Here is an 18,067-nt window from a genome sequence, read left to right as displayed (position 1 = left end):
TTGCCATTTCTCAAATGTTAAAAGATTTTTTTGTAATTCTGCCAAACCTCATGGTGTTCTTTGCAATTTACTCTATAAAATAATGTTACTTGAAAAATATTTTTCACTTATAAACAAACTAAATTTTTTCATTGTATTCTCACATGGGTGTTTGGCTTGTATTTAAAAAAATAAAAAAATGAAATATGCCCTCAAATATGTGTGTGTATATATATATATATATATTTAAATCCTAGAATATAATTTTTTAAGTTTATATATGTTCAATTTATTTATATATATTATTTTATGTAAATATATTTTGAATAATAATATGGCAAAAGCTATTAAGTCCTTATCCTAGTTCATAAAGAAAACCTTTTTGGGTAAGTAACATATACTTACCCAATTCGAAAAAAGTCAGATGTCCTTACCAAAAAAATACTAAAACCCACGGGTTTATTTGGCAAAAGAGGCAACCACGACAATAAATATTATCAAGCTTTTCTTTATATACACCATTCAAAGTTGGAAGCAATTTTTGAATCATGAGATTCATACAAATAATGAATTAATTAATGATGCATGCACACGACTAATGATAAGTTAAAAGAACCGAAATACAAAATGTAACGAAAAGTATCAAAATTGAATGTCCGAATAGCATTCTCGATCATATATAGAAGAGCCCAAACAAACTGTGAAGGCAAAAGAGATAAAAAAAATAGAATAGTTTCAACAATGTACCAAAGCTTAATGCTGATGATATATATAGGTGGCCATGAGAGTGAAGACAAAAGAGAGATGAAGCTAGAATAGTGTTTCAAAGACACCACAATGCCATTCACCAGTGTGACAAAACATCATGAAAACCCAAATGAGGAAAGAAAAGAAAGGGAAGGAAAATATATGAAAGAGAGGGAGGAAAGTAAAAGAAAAATAATTTATAATTAGGGTTGGCAAAGGGGTGGGGTTGGGCGGCCAAACCCTAAATCTATATATTCACATATATATATATATAGGAAGAATATATATTATTTATTTATATAGATAATATTTTTTATATATTTTTTGTTTGATAGAATATATAGATAGATGGTTTATTAATTTATATATAAATATAATATAATATATTAAGAAATGTGTGAGACGGATTAAGCAATCAAGGATCGAATTCAATCTTAATCAAATAACACCTTTGATCTCACTCCAACTGGTCAGGTCCCTACGAATTTGAGGTATTTTTCCAACACTATTCATTCCCAAATATATATATATATGTGTTTTTACAAATTATTTGCATAATTAAACAAATTGTTTTCTAGGGTTTCTTGCGCAGGGTGGTCTTGTTGTTTTTCACCCAAACCTTGAAGACATGCGGCGTCACACCGATCTCCTCGCACAACTGGCGCATCGCTTCCTTGTGCTCCTTCCTAGTCCTCCATCCAATCTCCTCCGCCAAACCCAGCATCTTCTCCCTCTGCTCTCTGCTGAATCTGGTTCGAAACCTTTTTTGGGGGGCCTTATTAACGGCGTTGTTGTTGCTGTCGGTGTCGGTGGTGGAGTTCGCTATCTCTTCTTGCTCTTCAAAATCACGCGACCCTCTGCCTCCGCCTCCGCCTCGCTCTTTGCCATTGGGCGGCTCCGGTAACCCCAGCGGAAACTGGAATCCAGGTGGGGGCCCGTAAAGCGCCACGAATTGCAGGTGGGGAGGAAGGCTGCGGTGGGCTGCTGGCGGGAACGCGTCGTGCTTGCTAGTGGGGGTGACCGCATTTAATTGCCTCCGGTGGAAGTTGCGGTGGCAGTGGCAAGCGGCGCACTTGAGGGCTTCGGGGGTGCCTTCAGGGCCGGTGGCTAGGAACTCTTGGCAGCCATCATGTTCAGTGCGTCCGATGGCTGCGGCGTGGTTCTTTTGGCATTCCATGTAGCTGGTGTACTTCATCAGCGTTCCGGCCGGCGAGGAGCTGTCGACCGGAAGCATCTCTTGATTCATTGCTACTACCTCACCAATCATGTATGAATTGAAGCTCTCTCGACCATTGATAATATATAACTTTCGCAGAAAGAAAGAATGCTCTCTCTCTCGTGCCTTTGTGTGTATAAAATGTTGATATTTTGTGAATATATTGGGGAAGTAATATTCTGTCATTTATTGGGTAACAGTCTCTTAATATTCATATGATCTGTGTAATATTTACAAAATTTATATCTATATATATCTATATCTATACAAAGTGCTCAATCTACAGCATTAAAATCGCATTAATTACATTCAAATTAACTATTTTAATTGAATTATAGAAAGAAATTTTGAGGTCTCAAACAAGTTTTTAAAGGAATTCCCAAAGTTTTACAAATTTCAGGGGGTAATCATGAAAATAACCTCTCTCTTTTTGTGACTTTATAATTGTATATAAACTTTTTAATTTTGTTAATTAGTTTTCAATTGACACAATTGTGTATAATTTTATTCAATTTAGAGGGAGTATATTCATGCTGACTTGACATATGTGTCGTATAATAATAATATTTATAAAATTTACATATGCACATAAATAAATAAAAAATATATTGTGTTGCATACAATCTATTGATTTTTTTCTTTTTTTTTCTTTTCTTTCTTTTTATAGGTTATATTGGTTTTTTATTTTTTTTTTACTTATGTGTAAATGTGAGTCTCACAAATATTATTATTAAATAACATTTGCTAAATTAGTATGAACACACTTTCTCTAAATTAATTTTATATGTTAGATATAATTGTACTCAATTGAGTCAATTCAAAGCTAATTGTCAAAATTAAAAGGATTTGATAAAATTACAAATTCGCAAAAAATGAGTGGATTATTTTTATGATTAGACCAAGTTTAAAAATTATTTAAAATACTTTAAATGAATAAATAAAATGAATTTTGAGAACTTTATATGTTGTCTTTATAGATTTTAATAAATTACATTAAAATCATGAAAGTGAATTCTTTCTATATTTTCTCATTTGTATTATTTAAAATGAATGTAAACGAATTTCAAATTTTTATAAATGCAAATGAATTTAATTAAATGAAAAGGTAATTACTACTATTACTTTATGAGCCTTTGGTTAAAGTTAATAAAGTGGTAAAATTAAATTATTTATATTTGCAAGGTCATAAGAGATCAAATCTTGGAGATTAATTTGTATCTTTACGTTTTAAATAAAAATATAAAGAATATTTTAGAAATTCATTTTATTGATATGGTTTCATAATTAGGAGTGAGCATTTGGTCGGCTCAGTTGTTCAAACTGAATAGATTGAATCTTTTTCAAAAACTAAATCGAACTAATCAAATAGTTACTCAAATTGAAAAAATAAAAAAATAATAAATAATAAAGTGCAACCAGGTAGAAGTAATTAGAGGTGAACAAAATTCTAGTTAAACCAAAATAATTGAATTGACCATGCTAATTTTGGTCCAAAATGACATCATTTTTGGCATTTTGATCAGTTCGATTATTTCAAATTTTTTTTTTAATAATTAAAGAGATCAAATCGAACTGAAATAACTAAAAAACTCAAATTTGAAAACTAAACTAAACCAATCTACAAATTGAATAAAACCAAACTGTCAATTTAACGCCGATTCAATTTAGTCGTTTTTGTTTAAGTGAAATTTTGCTCACCCTTAAGTTTCATAACACCAAAAATGCCCTCTTTATTTAGAGAGTATTGATACATACCTATTGATGTTTGATGTCAAGCTTTCTTTCTCTCTCTAATAATATCTCACATCTTCCATCCAAAATAATCGTTAATCGTTGCATAACATAACATGTTTTTAATTGAGTAATTAATTTTTTTTTTTTATAATATATTCAAACCAATTATTAAGTTTATTAAACCTGAGATGAATAATTTTTAATTTGGATGTTATTAGTTGATTTGTAAATTATATATGGAGTTTGAATTACTAACTTTTTATTTGTATTGGGTAATGTATGAATTAAACCAACTAATTTAACTAGTAAACTGTAAATCACTCTCGTTTCTAGTTTGATGTCATATTCAATTCTAAAACCATTGTGTAAAAATTGAACCTAATTCAATTTTGAAAACTTTGTTTCCAAATGTACACCTGTGCTAGCGAATGTAACATTTTAATACTTAGGAATGATTTTGTGTATATTGACTATTTATAAAGTTTAATCGTGCCTTCTTTAGGTATTTTTTATGTGAATAATCAAGTGTTTACATCACCAATATTGATATTCACATCAAACGTCTTTAAATTCTTAGGAAAGTTTACCCGATGATGATTGCAAGTTAATTTTTTCAATCTTTCAAAAATGTCAGCTAATTATTATGCATGGTTATATAGTTTTTTTTTTTTATTTCTTTGTTTAGAGGACTTTTTTTGTGCGCTTATTTAATCATTTGTTGTGAAGCACAAGGTATGCCAATATGGACGCTTTTGCAATTTTTCATTTAATAAAATTCTTATTTACAAGAACCCTTAGAATGTCAAAATGTTTGAAAAATCCGAAACAACTGAACACTTAATTGGATTTTCCACATTGCAGCCTCCTTATGACACTGCATCTTAATTTTATATCAGTCAAATATCAACCAAAGATTACAACAATTTAACCACTGAAACCTCTTTCAAATTTATAGTTAAGTAGTCAAGCCAGTATCTCAGTATTGATCTCTTATGCATGCCAATTGCCAGAAGAACTCCCCATTGAAGACATCCGTCTCTCTTCTTCTCTCTTTTGGTAAGAGAGTGGATGTTTTGAATAACTGAGAGAGATTTGTATCAGAGGAAGAACAATGAGGCATGGCAGATGTATTTAAATGTAAGTAGTATAAACAGACTAGAATCAAGATCATAGAGCAATAGATCCCCAAACCGGTTAATTTGTGGTGGAGAGCCGATCAAGCCAGGCTAAGACGCGAAGTTGAGATTCGTCAAAATCTGTATGGAATAAGGATCGCAAGCTTTTTTTGGTATATCACGAAGCACATCCTTCTGTGTGATTAGTGCTCGAAGGCGAGACACCATTATCGGCTAAGTTGCAAGCTTGGAGAACATCCTCCAGGCACTTGACGGCACCATCATAGTATAGAAAGCCCATGTACCAAAACTCTTGGTTATCAACAGAGACAATCTGGATGTACTTTTCAGCACTGCCTGCTGAAGGGTTAACTGCTTTAAGCTCATCAAAAGGGATGATTACCTGAGAAATTAAATAGCAATTGTACAAAAATAAGTGTCAGGAATGTGTTGGAAGAAATACTAAAAGAAGTTGACCAGATCTGTACAACAAGAAAAGTTTAGAACAGCATGCTAATACTTCTTAAACCATTTTTGTTCATTCATTGCACAAGTGATCTTGAACCGTGCTATGCAAGACAGTTCCTGTTTAATTTGGCATTAGCATGGAACCAACCAAATGCATCCAAACCATTATTATTGCATCAGCTATAGCACAAACCAACTGGTATCCAAGCATTATTTACAATCAAGAACGCATATATTCTGTGACTTGAGTTTGAGAACAAAGGTAGAGGAAGATGATATAGCACTGCAAAGTGAGTATGGGAACGAGCATCATCTGTTGCCAAGTAACATATAAATATATATCAATGAAGCAAGTGCAATTTAGCCGAATGAATTCAAAAACACTTGTAGATCTTTGTTTGATAGGCTTGGGGCAAATATCATAGTTGGAAATCTAATGCAAAATTAGTCGAGGAAAGTTCGAGAAATAAAACCTTTCTCAAACTTATAAACTATATAAATTGAGGATGCTCACCAAGAAGCAATAATAATGTAGATGAGCGCATGGGTTTCTTCAGAAGCCATGGGAAAGGGAATTAAACCAAGAGAAGTAACAGAGGCATAGTCCAACATTCACTGAATTCCTCCCATTGGTAGGCATTTGAAAATTTTCTCGTCCATCCATGCATTGCTACTATTATTTAGGAGGTTGAAAAATGAGGTCCAAGTCAAAAAGCCTTAACATAGTGTTAGATTGAGATTGTTAAGAGTACATTGTTATGAGAGCTCAGCCAACAATCAGTATGAAGTCTAGGCATCTCATCCTACACCTCCGTCTTAAATACCTTTCTATTGCCTAATCATGAAGAAAATGCCAGTTATAATGACAACAAAATGTGACAGACATCCTCCTCATTTAGCTTTTCTACATGGAATCTTTCAAACTCGTGAAGTATCCACCCTGGATACTTGATGCTTGGAACAGGACGAGTAATACATCTGACCTGGCTGGCTAGTTAACAGGCAGACTCAATAATTTAGCAAACTAGAGAGCCTTTTTTTGTGAAACCAGTGATATAATTACATTATATGCATTAAAAAATCTATGCTAATTTATCAACACCTCAACTATATAATTAAAAATATTTAGAAATATAAAATTTTGCAATATACTCATGTTTCTGAAAATGAGAATTGGACAAGTCCCTCACACTTAAAACACATATCGTCCCCCAACCCCTCTTGCCAAGTTCATGTAACATAATTATGAAGTGATAAAACAATGTACTGATTGAAAAAGAATAAGCTGGCATGCCCAGTAGAATAAACATCAACTCATCCTCATATTATAAGTGCCTCGATTGAATTTGGAAATTGGTCGAATATCATTTCCATGTCACAACAAAATGAAATAGGAAATGGATAGAGGATTCTCATTGCATTTGAAATATGGAAATTGGTGGATGGGTCCACATGGCCAACAGTTGCCAGACATAGAGACTGTCAAGATTGCCATAGGAAATCTACATGATGGATGAGAAAAATAAAATATAACTCAATTATAGAATGACAGGATCAACTGCATTTCCATGAAGTCATTAGCCATTAACGGTTAGTCCAAGCCAGATAAATAATCAACATCAATTAGGCTATAACTGGACATTCTTTTTGCCTTTTTCTTTTTGGATATTTTGCTACAGGAATCCTGATTTGGAGTACCTAACATAAGATAGGGTCTTTGCAGAAAGCCCATCAAAATTGAGTTAAATTGCAGAACGAGCTTCTGCCAGTGTAATTTATGGTCCATTGATCGGAACTAAAATTAGATCTGGTGGATGAAGGTATATGGCTTCCCTATTATCTATGTTGAGCTTAGCTCGTATTTATCTCTAACAAATGGTACTGGGGCTCATCCTGGCATACCTGATAATAGCTCCATTCAGTCTTGCCACCATCTTTATATGGCATTGGATTATCACTGCAAAATGCAAGTTTTGCTGTAGATACATATAAAATTCCCATCACTGGACCCACAGTGGTGGATAAGTAACACGCATATGAACTTTGAAGTTGCTCCTCGGGAACCGTCTCAAAAGTTTGTCTAAAAACTTTCTCATAACCACCTTCAGCCAGAATCTTTGTTCCTTGAGCAATTCTACCCAAGGCAGCATCAGTAAAACTGGGGGCAGTTTTCACTATACAGAGAGAGGCAGACATAAGAGTTTCAATTATATAATGTAAGTTACACAGATCTCAAGAGTGAAGAACAACAGAAGGCATCAGGGAGGAGAAATAGACAACTTATCAGGAGTCTCAAAGGCATCTGTCAAAGTCTTTAACAGGAATGTAAATATAAAAAATACAGCAAGTTAAGAAGCACACGGACCATAAAGAAATATAAATAATAAATCAAACAGCTTCCCACTTCAATATAATTATCATTTCTAACATGGAAAGTCAGGGAAAGGCTTCCCATTCCAAATGTATTTACAACAAAGAAGATACAGACTTGCCAATGTATTGCTTATATTCAAATTTCAGCTTCAGCAATTAGCATGGATCGAGATTGTGCATACCCTAAAAACTTTTTGGAGAACAAATAATCCAGTACAGGTAAGATTGTGAGAGAGGGCTTTTGTGAATATAGTAAATTTGGTGGCTAGTTATATTAAGAGGTTCTCCTAGCCAATGTTCTAAAACGCACTAGCCCCTAGCCCCTAGCCCCTAGCCCCTAGTCGGGCGCCAGACTGGGGCCTAGCCCCTAGGACGCCTAGGCGGACTTTTGTTTTTTTTTTGTTTTTTTTAATTTTTGATGTAATTTCATGTTAGTTTTAGATAAATCAAAGTTAAAGACAAATGAAACTTATATAAACAGATTAGATGCACTGGTTGACAGAGAGATTTATATATATATGTTTATATATATATAAATAATAATCAATATATTTATATATATATAAATGGTGCCAAGGTATTGTTTTGTATCTTGGAGTTTTGGCCGCTTGGGCCGCCTAGGCCCTACCTGGGCTGCCTAGACACCGCCTGGGCGGCCGCCTAGGCCCCGCCTAGGCGTCGCCTAGACCCGATTAATCGGGCCCAACGCCTAGGATGCCGATTTGCATGTATTCGGGGCGGCAAAGGTCCGCCTAACGCCTAGGCGGCCACCTAGGCCGCGTTTTAGAACACTGCCTAGCTACTGCTTTGCAAAATTAGAGTGCTTAAGGACATCATCAAACAGTGTAACAGGGATTGGTAAGGTCAAGGTAGGATTGGAAATCATTTAAAGGATATCAAATCCATAGACAGCATCTAAGGCCAAGTTCTTAGGAGGGGAAAAAAAAGCATGGCCCAATCCACAGGGAGGAATTAGTTGCTAGATTGAATACAAAAGGTGAAACAAGTAGGTTACATATTTCAGAAGAGATTAGTTGAAAGCAAAAATCAAGGAATTTATTCATCAAGGAAGGAGATAAGGAAACCAAAGGTCTTTTCGGATAAAATTGCCAATGACTATGGAAGACTTATATAGGCCATTTAGTGTTTGAAGGGCAGGGACTCCTTAACAAGGAACTCATAGCCAGAGTGCTGTAGAATTCTACAAAAATTTACTAACCGGACTTGAGTTTAGATGCATTTCTGAGATAGAATTTAAGGTACGCTGAGTGAATTTTCCCTTGAGAAGAGGTACTCGCAGCCTTTAATAGTTGTAAGGGTGACAAACCTCTGGGCTTGATAGGTTCAGCTAACCTTTTTCCAACATTATTGTTTAGTGTAGAGAGGTGAAGGAAACTTTGAGAGAGTTCTTTGATCTTTCAAAATTTGAAAAAAAAAAAAAAAAGTCTCAATACATCATTTCTAACCCTTATCCCAAAAAAAAGAACGGCATCAGAGCTTGAAGACTTTAGATGCATTAGCCTTGTAGGTGGGGTATATAAAAAAAAAAAAAAATTCATGGGATGTGATTTTTCTATAAAAATGAGTTTTAGATGGGCACCAAATGCGAGGTGTAGTCCTTACAGCTACTGAATAGTGGATTCAAGGTTGGCTAGTATTCCTGGTTTCATTTATGAGTTGGTATGGAAAAGGCATAAAATCATGTGTCTTGGTCTATCCTTAATTATGTGTTGGATAGAATGGGATTTTAACTTAGGGGTGGAGAAGTTGGAAATACACTTTTGTGTGTCCACTGTTTTATGTTCTGGTTAACAGGGTCAAAAGAGTTTTGTGAGTCCTCTAGAGGCATTCATTAAGGGTATCCTATCTTCCCCCTTCCTGTTCATTATAGTAATGGTAGCCATTAGCCTAATGTTAACAGAAAATAGAGGCTTCAAGGTGATTTAAGGGCTTCTCATTATTCATTAGGGTCTGGAAAGAGGTAGGCTAGATTTAAGGGCTTCTCATTACTCATTAGGGTCTGGAAAGAGGTAGGCTAGATTTAAGGGCTTCTCATTACTCATTAGGGTCTTGAAAGAGGTAGGCTAGATTTAAGCGTTTCTCAATACTCATTAGGGTCTTGAAAGAGGCAGGCTAGATTTAGCATTCTCAACTACCTGATCTCAATTCTTTATCCCGGGTCTCGATAACTTATATGCTATAGAAGCTCTAGTGAAATTTTCTCTGGAGTGGCAGAGGCAACAAATTTTAGTTTCAGTTAGTGAATTAGGATAAAGCCCACTTTCCTTTCTCTACTGGTGGCATAGGCATTAGGAAATGTAATCTGTTTAACAAAGCTTTGCTATGAAAATGATTGGAAGATCCACAGATGAATGTAACAGCTTTTGGAGGAGGTGTTGGCTGAGATCCACAAATGACAGGTGTACATTGCTGGATTAATGGACGGGAAGTCATAGGTTCCACACCAATTTGGGTATGTAAAGGGGTATGTTTTGGCTTTTTGGGACATTTTTCCCAATCAAAGAGTTTCTACAGTAAGAGATGGCTCTAGGATACAATTTTGGCTTGATAGCTGGTGTGCCCACCAACCCCTTCGCAAGAAATCATTTTTGTGCTTCCTAGGGATCACTTCAGCACAAATTTTTGGTGTCCAAAACCAATCAATTGCTGCCAGGCTGCCATGTAATCATACTCTGTAAAAGATCTTCATACCAAGAAAATAATGGCCTGAATGTATTTACATATTTACCCATATCACTAGCACATGGCAGCAACTGATTGATTTGGGCACCAAAAATTTGTGCTGAAGTGAGGCCTGGAGGCACAAAATAATTTCTCCCCCTCTGCAAGGTTTTCTGGCCTTTTTTTGAAATTGCGTTGAATAAAAGCAATTTTACAGAAAAGTCTCTCTTTTCTTTGGTGGAAGAAGCTATTGTTTAGTCATGATTTAGGTCTAATCTCTGAAACTGGGAATTGGATTGCACTATGGCATTCTTTGTTTTACTTGATGACCAGTCCATTACCAGGGCAAGGAGACAGTGAGGATTGATACCCATCATCAGTTAATACTTTTACTGTCTGCTACTTTGTGAAGCACTTGCTGCTGAAGGAAGAGTAGCTTTCCTTGGAAGTCTATTTTGAATGTGAGAAATCCAGTCAAAGGCTGTGTTTTATTTTTTATTATTATTATTATTTTTTTTTGGTTCTATCCTTACTCTTGACAAGTTGAGAGGAAAGAAGATATGTAATACCAGACTGGTGTTTTCTATGTAAGAAGCGAGAAGAATCAGTGGATCACCATCTTCTACACTGCATGGTGATATAGTTATCTCTTTTTCTAGAGTTTCTTGGGTAATGCCCAGGAAGGTATTGAACTTTTTTAACCTATGGATGAGGATTTTTCCAAAGAGAGGATCCAAAGACATACCCGTTGTTAGCTTTGGTGCATTTTGGAGAGAAGAAATATAAGTGTTCAACAGCATTAAGAGTTCTTAGCATTTCTCAAACACTCCTCCTTACCCTCTTTTCTGCTCAAGGCAGACTGATTTTACTTCAAATTCTACCTAGACCCCCTGGAGATTTGACCTTTTCCACACTGGTCTGCTATGAGTTACTTTATGAATTGATAAACTTGTGAGATCACTCTATCTTCAGTTTTTTTTTCATAATTTTTAACCATTTACAATATGGGAGAGAGGGAGTCTTCATAATAGATTCAAATTACTAGATTGTATTAATTTTTTTCTCACAATTTTTCCAACATCTGACTAGGAAACATTAATCTCATTTCAGTACTTCTCACTTAAAATTCCATTGAAAGAAGCTCAAACAAAATACAAAATTCATCAGACCAAGACCAACAAACATCGTGGATGCAGTGGATTTACAAATAACAAACGAAATTAAACAGAGGAAAAAGGGGGGAAAATGGAAGGCTTACAGTGTTGCCAAGTGTTTCCAGCAAGATCCTCTGCCATCCTTGTTGCTTCTCTAACTCTCCTTCCCCATCTCCCCAGTACATTTCGAGCAGTAATCAGCGACTCTAGCACAATTCAGATGAGAAAAATAAACGCAGAACATAATTTAAATGCCTTGCAGGCTTGCAGCATTAAAAAGCCCAGACAGCCCTTTAAATTTAGGATAAATTACTCTTAACAATCCCAAGAGCCTAAATACAAAATAGCCCTCTTCTTGATTTCAAAAATTACGTGGACTTCCTTATTTCTTAAATTTTGGGGTAAATTAGATTAAGCACCCCAAAAATATATAGAAACCACAAAGAATACCAGTGAATTTTCTAAAATTATATTACATCTGCTTGCCTTAATTTTGGAAAGATGTAACAGATTCCCTATCGTCATTTTTTTTTTTTGCTAGTTCCCTATCATCAATTAACCATTAATAAAGTTACTGTTTCATTATCCAAATTACCCTTAGTTCTATTGAGATGACCACGCTAACCATGAAGAAAGTCATAAAATTACTAATAGCCCTTAACATTATAATCCATAAACTTTATAAAGAGGATGTTTTGTAAGTAAACATCAGATAACCGAAAAAATTTAAAAAAAAAAAAAAACAGAAGAAGAAATAAAAATTATAGTATGAATTACAATTAGTGAAATATTATCCTTTAGAGAGTAAGAAATTATTTAAATTATTCATACAAATTAGTCAAATATTATTACGTAAAAATAAGATACTAATAAACTATTAACAAAAGAATATGCCAATTACATAACTAGCGGTGGGGCACACGCAATGTGTGTGTAACTCGTTATTTTAATAATTGAACATACATATATATTTACTATTTAGTCAGTAGTGAATTTATAGTGTGTTTTGATAGAACCATTTTGTAATCCGCTGTACCAAATATGTTGTAAACTCGTAGTTTAATGAAGAGTTAAATCAAATCTATATAAGAAAGCAATTGTAATACCAACAAAACTATAGAACATAATGATTATACTTTGAAGTACTAAATATAAAACACGTGTATCGTGTAAACATGTAAATATTTCAAATTATAAGAAAAAAATAACAATAAAATAAACAAGAAAATATAAATCTCAAAAGTCTTTTGCTGTTTTTTATTTTTATTTTCCTTCCATAGTTGAAATTAGTAAATTATCCTAACTTCCTCTTAAAGCTAAATAAATTCATCAGAAATGTTCTCTATAAGCCATGGTTGTAGGTATAGCAAAAAGGAAGAGTAGAAGAGAGGATTGGACAAAATAAATTCATCCAAGATGGAGAGAGAAAGAGACACGTGGGAGGAGAGGGGGGGGGGGGGGGGAACGTGGGTTTGGTTGTGAGGGTGTGTGGTGCGCTATCCATTTAATTTGTACACATCGGAAGAAATTTATTATTTTTTATTCATATTTTTTTATATAAAAAATAAAAAAGGACAATTTAAGAATATGTAAAACCGACAGAACTTGACATCGAAGGAACATCAAAATAGATATTTTCTTCTTATAATAGAATAGATTAATGTTCAGTTAGGATTATTACAAATAATTTTACTAAAATCAAGATATTTTTAATCCCATGCAAAAGTGGTAAGTATTTGGAGAGAGAGGGGTTTAATTTGGGGTTTGGACTCTTGACGACGGTGGTGGTTGGGAGAAAGAGAGTGAATGAAAACAATAGAAGAGGAAGATGGATAGATCGATAGTGACAATGGAGATATGATGGAAAAAATTGGTGCCAAGGTTTTCAATCCACTGGATGACAGAAATAGAGAGGGCTTGGATTCTTGGGATCACAATCTCTGGAGAGAAGAGAGTTTGGGGTTTGAAGAGAGAGAAAGAAGAGCAGAGAGGACGAGGATGGACAAAATCTGCCATAACAGTGGAAAGGACGGGAGGAGAAAGATGGAAGATGAAATCAGTCTTGGTTCTTTGACCTTTTCTTTTTGACTTTTTAGAACTTCTCTGAGTTTTCATTTAGAAGTTTTGATGACTCATTGACTCAAAATTTGAAATCTCTCTTAAAAAGTTAGTGCTAAAACAATCATTCTGATAGCTCAATTAACTCTGATAACCGACAAGAGAGTAGCTGTGATCTTCCAAAATTGAGACCATCATCATCATGTCTATTAGGCTTGGTTAAGCGTAATTTAGCTGAAATCTATCGTAAGGTCGCCTTAATGGACCAAACAGATCCATAGCAGATAAGAGAGAAGTCTGATCTCTGATGTGATTCCCACACTAGGCAAAACAAATCCAACAAGCTCAATCTAATCCAACACGAAGAAGTTGCGTATTTCTGAACTAAAATTCCGTTTTAGAGGAAGGAAAGAGTTTCAAATGCAAATAAACGCGGGGAATCAAATCATGAGAACACAGATTCTCTCCAGATAGAAATATACATATACATATGTAATGTATATACACACAGAGATGATTACTTATTCACTCACCAATGAAGGAAGGCGCAGTCGAGGAACGAGGTTCGACCAATTCCTGGCTCCATTGCACCGATTTCTGCGATCGACTACCGCTGTTCATATCCAATTTATCATCGACGCGATCACTCCTATTTTCACCGCCATTTCCGCCAGGGTTGGGACGATGATCATCAAGTTGTTGCGTCTGGGCCTCACGATTCGTCTTAGCAACGGTTGCATCGCCCTCCTTGCTCGGATCGGAGTTATGATCTCGATCCTGGCCCGACCTCAGATCCGCCTCGGGCGGCTGCTTCGGTTCTGCCTTCGGCTCCCCGCTCCGCGGCTCCATCGTCTTCCCCAGCCCCGGATCTCGACGAATCGATTAGGAAAGCGATCTTTATCGGACTTGGCGCGGCCAGGTCAGGTGGCGCGTGGGTGGCGCGTGGGGAGCATTTTGCGCCTTTGAATATTTTATTTGGCTCTTTTCACCGGCGGTGGTAATCGGAGGACTGAGGGTTTTATTAGACAGGTAGTTATTACGGTACATTGCTATAAATAAGCACAAATTACACCCACAATTAAAACTATACCAATAGGCAAAATAGATCTACTTTGTTACAAGTTTTTTAATTCTAATAATAATTAAATTAAAATAGAAACCAAAAAAAATTATGTTACTGATGACGGATGCCCACAAACACATTTTTCATGGATTCCCAAAATCCACCGATGATGGGTTCATCGTCGATGGGTTCCAATAAACTAGATCTAAACTAGGTTTAGGGGAAGAAATAAGAAGAGATGAAGATATGCAACCGAATTGATGTGGAAAATGAAGTGGAGTTGATGAAAAATAAGAATTGAGGAGGAAGATAAAAAACAAAGAATGAAAAAAATTAACGAGTATCAACTGTATCTTCTTTGTTAGTGATAAAGAAGAAGCAACAACCACAACTTTTTTTTAATCTAGATTTATGTCATTTTTGAAACCTAGATTTGAAAAAAGTATTGTTGTTTCCTTCTTTTTCATCGTTATGCCTTTTTTTTCTGCATCATCGTTGACAATGAAGATATAGTCGATAATTGTCAATTCTTTTTCTTCTTATATTCTTCATTAATTTGGTTTCTTCTTCTTTTTCTTCCCCTCCCCCTTCCCCAACCCATATTTGGGTTCTTGGAACCATTATTGACTAGCGGAACCCATCGTCGACATCAAGGACATTTTTTTTATTTTGATTAAATTTAATTTTAATTTAACTTAATTTGACTTAAATTAAGGATTAATTAACATAATTAGTAACGAAAATAGTGTTTGAGCAAAAAAACTAAACCACATAGACCAATAGAAACGTTTCCAAAACACATAAGATGTCTTAGTTAATGACTCAAATCGCAAGTGGGCTAAGTGCAATTTAACTTAATATTATTATGAGTAACCTTTTAGCATCAATACCATAACACTCAAGGTCGAGATATCAAATAAAAAATTGATGGACACTTAAGAGTTAATGGTGGAATTGGATTGATCTAGTATTTATTTTTATTACAAAATAAATACATGATAATTAAAACTTAGAGAAGGAAAGTATGGCTTTGGTTGGTGTGGAGTTAATGGGTAAATGGAGTTTTTCCATTAATGAAATTTGTTGTCCTATTTCAAAAACAAAAATAAATAAATCTAAAAAAGAAAAAGATTAAATCTATCATATAATACTTGATGTCTTGTTCTCCCCTTCTCTAATTGTTTTTTCTCTTCGTCGTTTTCTTATTACCATTTCATCGAATAATATATTTAATTCTCCATTTTCATTTTCATTTCCATTAGGTAATAAAATTTTTAATTTGTGTTCTAGACAAATGTCTTATAAATATAAAAACACCTCCAATTACTATTAAAATTCAATAGTTAAATAAATTTTCAAAAACAAAATCTATATCTAAATAAAAAGGTTTATAATCAAATGAAATATAAATTATTTAAAACTATAAACAGATAAATGAGTCTCGTACCCATAGCTGGCACGGTATGTTTTTCGTTCATACTCACTTATCAAAAATGATCATTTACTCTAGTTCTCCTAAACTTAATATCAATATTTGTACGAAAACGAAATAGGAAACAGATACAACTAATCGAAAATGGAGAAACGAAATTTTTCAAAACAATAGAAAAGGGAAATGTGAAAAAAATGTGTAAATAAAAAAATAGGAGTTTTTTTTAAATATAATTTTTAATATAAAAAATAATTATTTAATTTAAAAATAAGCATAAATTCCATAATACATTCAAACAAATATAAACATAAATTCTATCATTCATGAATCATGATTTACTAATTAAAATAAAAAATAAATTTAAAAAAATAATCAAATATAATTAAACATAATACAAAATTTCGTCTCTAAACTCTTTGTGGATGGAAACGCATTTTCAAATCGAAAACGCATTTTAGATATTTTCTTAATATTAAGAAATGATCCTGAAACATTTTTAAAATTATATAAATGGCCTTTTTTGTGTGTGTGTGTGTGTTTCTTAGCATTTCAATATAGGAAACATTTCGAAAACAATAAAAGAGCACTTCCGAGGTGTTCCCCTACATCATAGTTTAATATTCATATTAAGCAAACGATCCTCCACCAAAATTTTATTAAATCTTATAATTCTTAATAGCCAGGTCATATCAAAAAGCTTTGGAATGCATTAAAGATACAATTTGTAGTTTTGTCTCCTATAAGGTATTGTTTGTTTTGATTTAGTATTAAGTGTGGCGCAAGACATGTGCATTAACAACATGATTTTAGTCTAAAATTTGGGCATCAACACCCAACTTTCCTTGACTACCTTTACATCATAACCTACCTAAAACCTACTGTCCCACACCCATAAGGTTGACCACTATGTGCTTCCTTTAAAAACTCTTTTATCTCTAAGTAGAAAACATGGCCAGATATGGTTATTTATCACTCTTGAGAGAGATCAACCCTCATTGTTTTTGGATTATGTTTTATTATTGGCGTCTTCAGTCACCATGTCCCTAGAACTACACTGATGAGATAAATCGAGGAATGTGCCCAAATGATCAGAGTGATAGACCTTAGTACCACTAATATCACTCCTAATGTTCTCCCTAAAAAAGAAGCATTCTATTTTTCTTAAGAATCGAATCCATACTAGGAACCTCCAGACAAACTTTCAACATATCCCTTTACCACATGGCTATGCCCCTGGGACAAATCAACCCCATTATTGAGTATGTAGATGATTGGTGGCTTTGTCTCTTAATTAGATCAAATCTTACAAGTATAAGAAAGGTTAGTCTATTTTATTGTGAGAAAAAAAGAATGAAGAATAAATGACAGCTACTAGTTCGAGTTACTCAAGTTATTCTAGTAAAAACTCGCGTGTGCATGATATGATCTTACCAGCCGGGGTTACTCGAGTAACCTCCTAGATTACTTAAGTAAGAGTTTGCTTATGTGTGACATTACATTGCCAGTAAATGTGACAGTTATTTTCTACGCCCTGTCTATGCATGCACATATGCAACAAAATTTAACAAAATTATAAAGAAAATTATAAATAAAAATAAAAAAAAGTTGGTGGGCCTACTCTTCTTGGCCCTGCCCTTTCAAGATACCCGAAAAGAGTAGAGACATAACAATTCTTAATGTTTAATGAAGAAACTGAATAAATCTTAAATTCTAAGTTTTTTTATTTGAGAATTTAAGTAAAAGACTTAAATCCTAAACCCATATTGGTCACCCCAATTTGGGGGAAGGGGATAGAAATTTTAAGGTGAAAGAAGGAGATTGGGTTTAGGGTTTAAAACATCTTCCGATTGAGGGAAAATGTTACCCCTTCTCTTTTCAAACGCTTCGCTCCTTTTCATCCGTCAATCTAAACATAGTCCACATAATCTCAACGTACCAAAATTATCGTGTTTTGAGACTTAATAGAACGTCGCATTCATATACAATCTTTCTTTTATTCCTTTTTTAAAAGAGAAATATTTTCATAACTTAAATTCGTGAGTTTGA

General features: G+C 34.1%; 2 protein-coding genes across 2 annotated transcripts; both read right to left on the bottom strand.

Moving 5' to 3' along the window:
• Positions 1-1,284: 1,284 nt before the first annotated feature.
• On the bottom strand, positions 1,285-2,043 carry LOC127800512 (zinc-finger homeodomain protein 5-like). The gene has a single exon (XM_052335162.1). The coding sequence runs from the start codon at positions 1,991-1,993 to the stop codon at positions 1,301-1,303; it is 693 nt and encodes a 230-aa protein (XP_052191122.1). The 5' UTR covers positions 1,994-2,043; the 3' UTR covers positions 1,285-1,300.
• A 2,350-nt stretch (positions 2,044-4,393) lies between these two features.
• Positions 4,394-14,540, bottom strand: LOC127800737 (GLABRA2 expression modulator-like). Its single transcript, XM_052335524.1, has 4 exons — positions 14,060-14,540; positions 11,573-11,674; positions 7,162-7,433; positions 4,394-5,194 (listed from the first exon to the last, which is right to left on the bottom strand). Exons 1-4 carry the CDS (start codon positions 14,373-14,375, stop codon positions 4,970-4,972), a joined length of 915 nt encoding a protein of 304 aa, XP_052191484.1. The 5' UTR covers positions 14,376-14,540; the 3' UTR covers positions 4,394-4,969.
• Between the last annotated feature and the right edge of the window lie 3,527 nt (positions 14,541-18,067).

This window comes from Diospyros lotus, chromosome 4 (genome assembly GCF_014633365.1).
Source record: "Diospyros lotus cultivar Yz01 chromosome 4, ASM1463336v1, whole genome shotgun sequence".
Classification (NCBI taxonomy): Eukaryota; Viridiplantae; Streptophyta; class Magnoliopsida; order Ericales; family Ebenaceae; genus Diospyros; species Diospyros lotus.
Note: the sequence above shows the minus strand (reverse complement) of the source record. Positions and strands in the feature narration are given on the sequence as shown.

Coding starts and splice junctions, on each gene's coding strand:
- LOC127800512 (XM_052335162.1), bottom strand. CDS start 1,993: ATGATTGGTGAGGTAGTAGCAATGAATCAAGAGATGCTTCCGGTCGAC.
- LOC127800737 (XM_052335524.1), bottom strand. CDS start 14,375: ATGGAGCCGCGGAGCGGGGAGCCGAAGGCAGAACCGAAGCAGCCGCCC. Junction 7,434..11,572: donor TGGAAACACTTGGCAACACT/GTAAGCCTTCCA, acceptor CTCTCTGTATAG/TGAAAACTGCCCCCAGTTTT. Junction 5,195..7,161: donor CTGAATGGAGCTATTATCAG/GTATGCCAGGAT, acceptor TTAATTTCTCAG/GTAATCATCCCTTTTGATGA.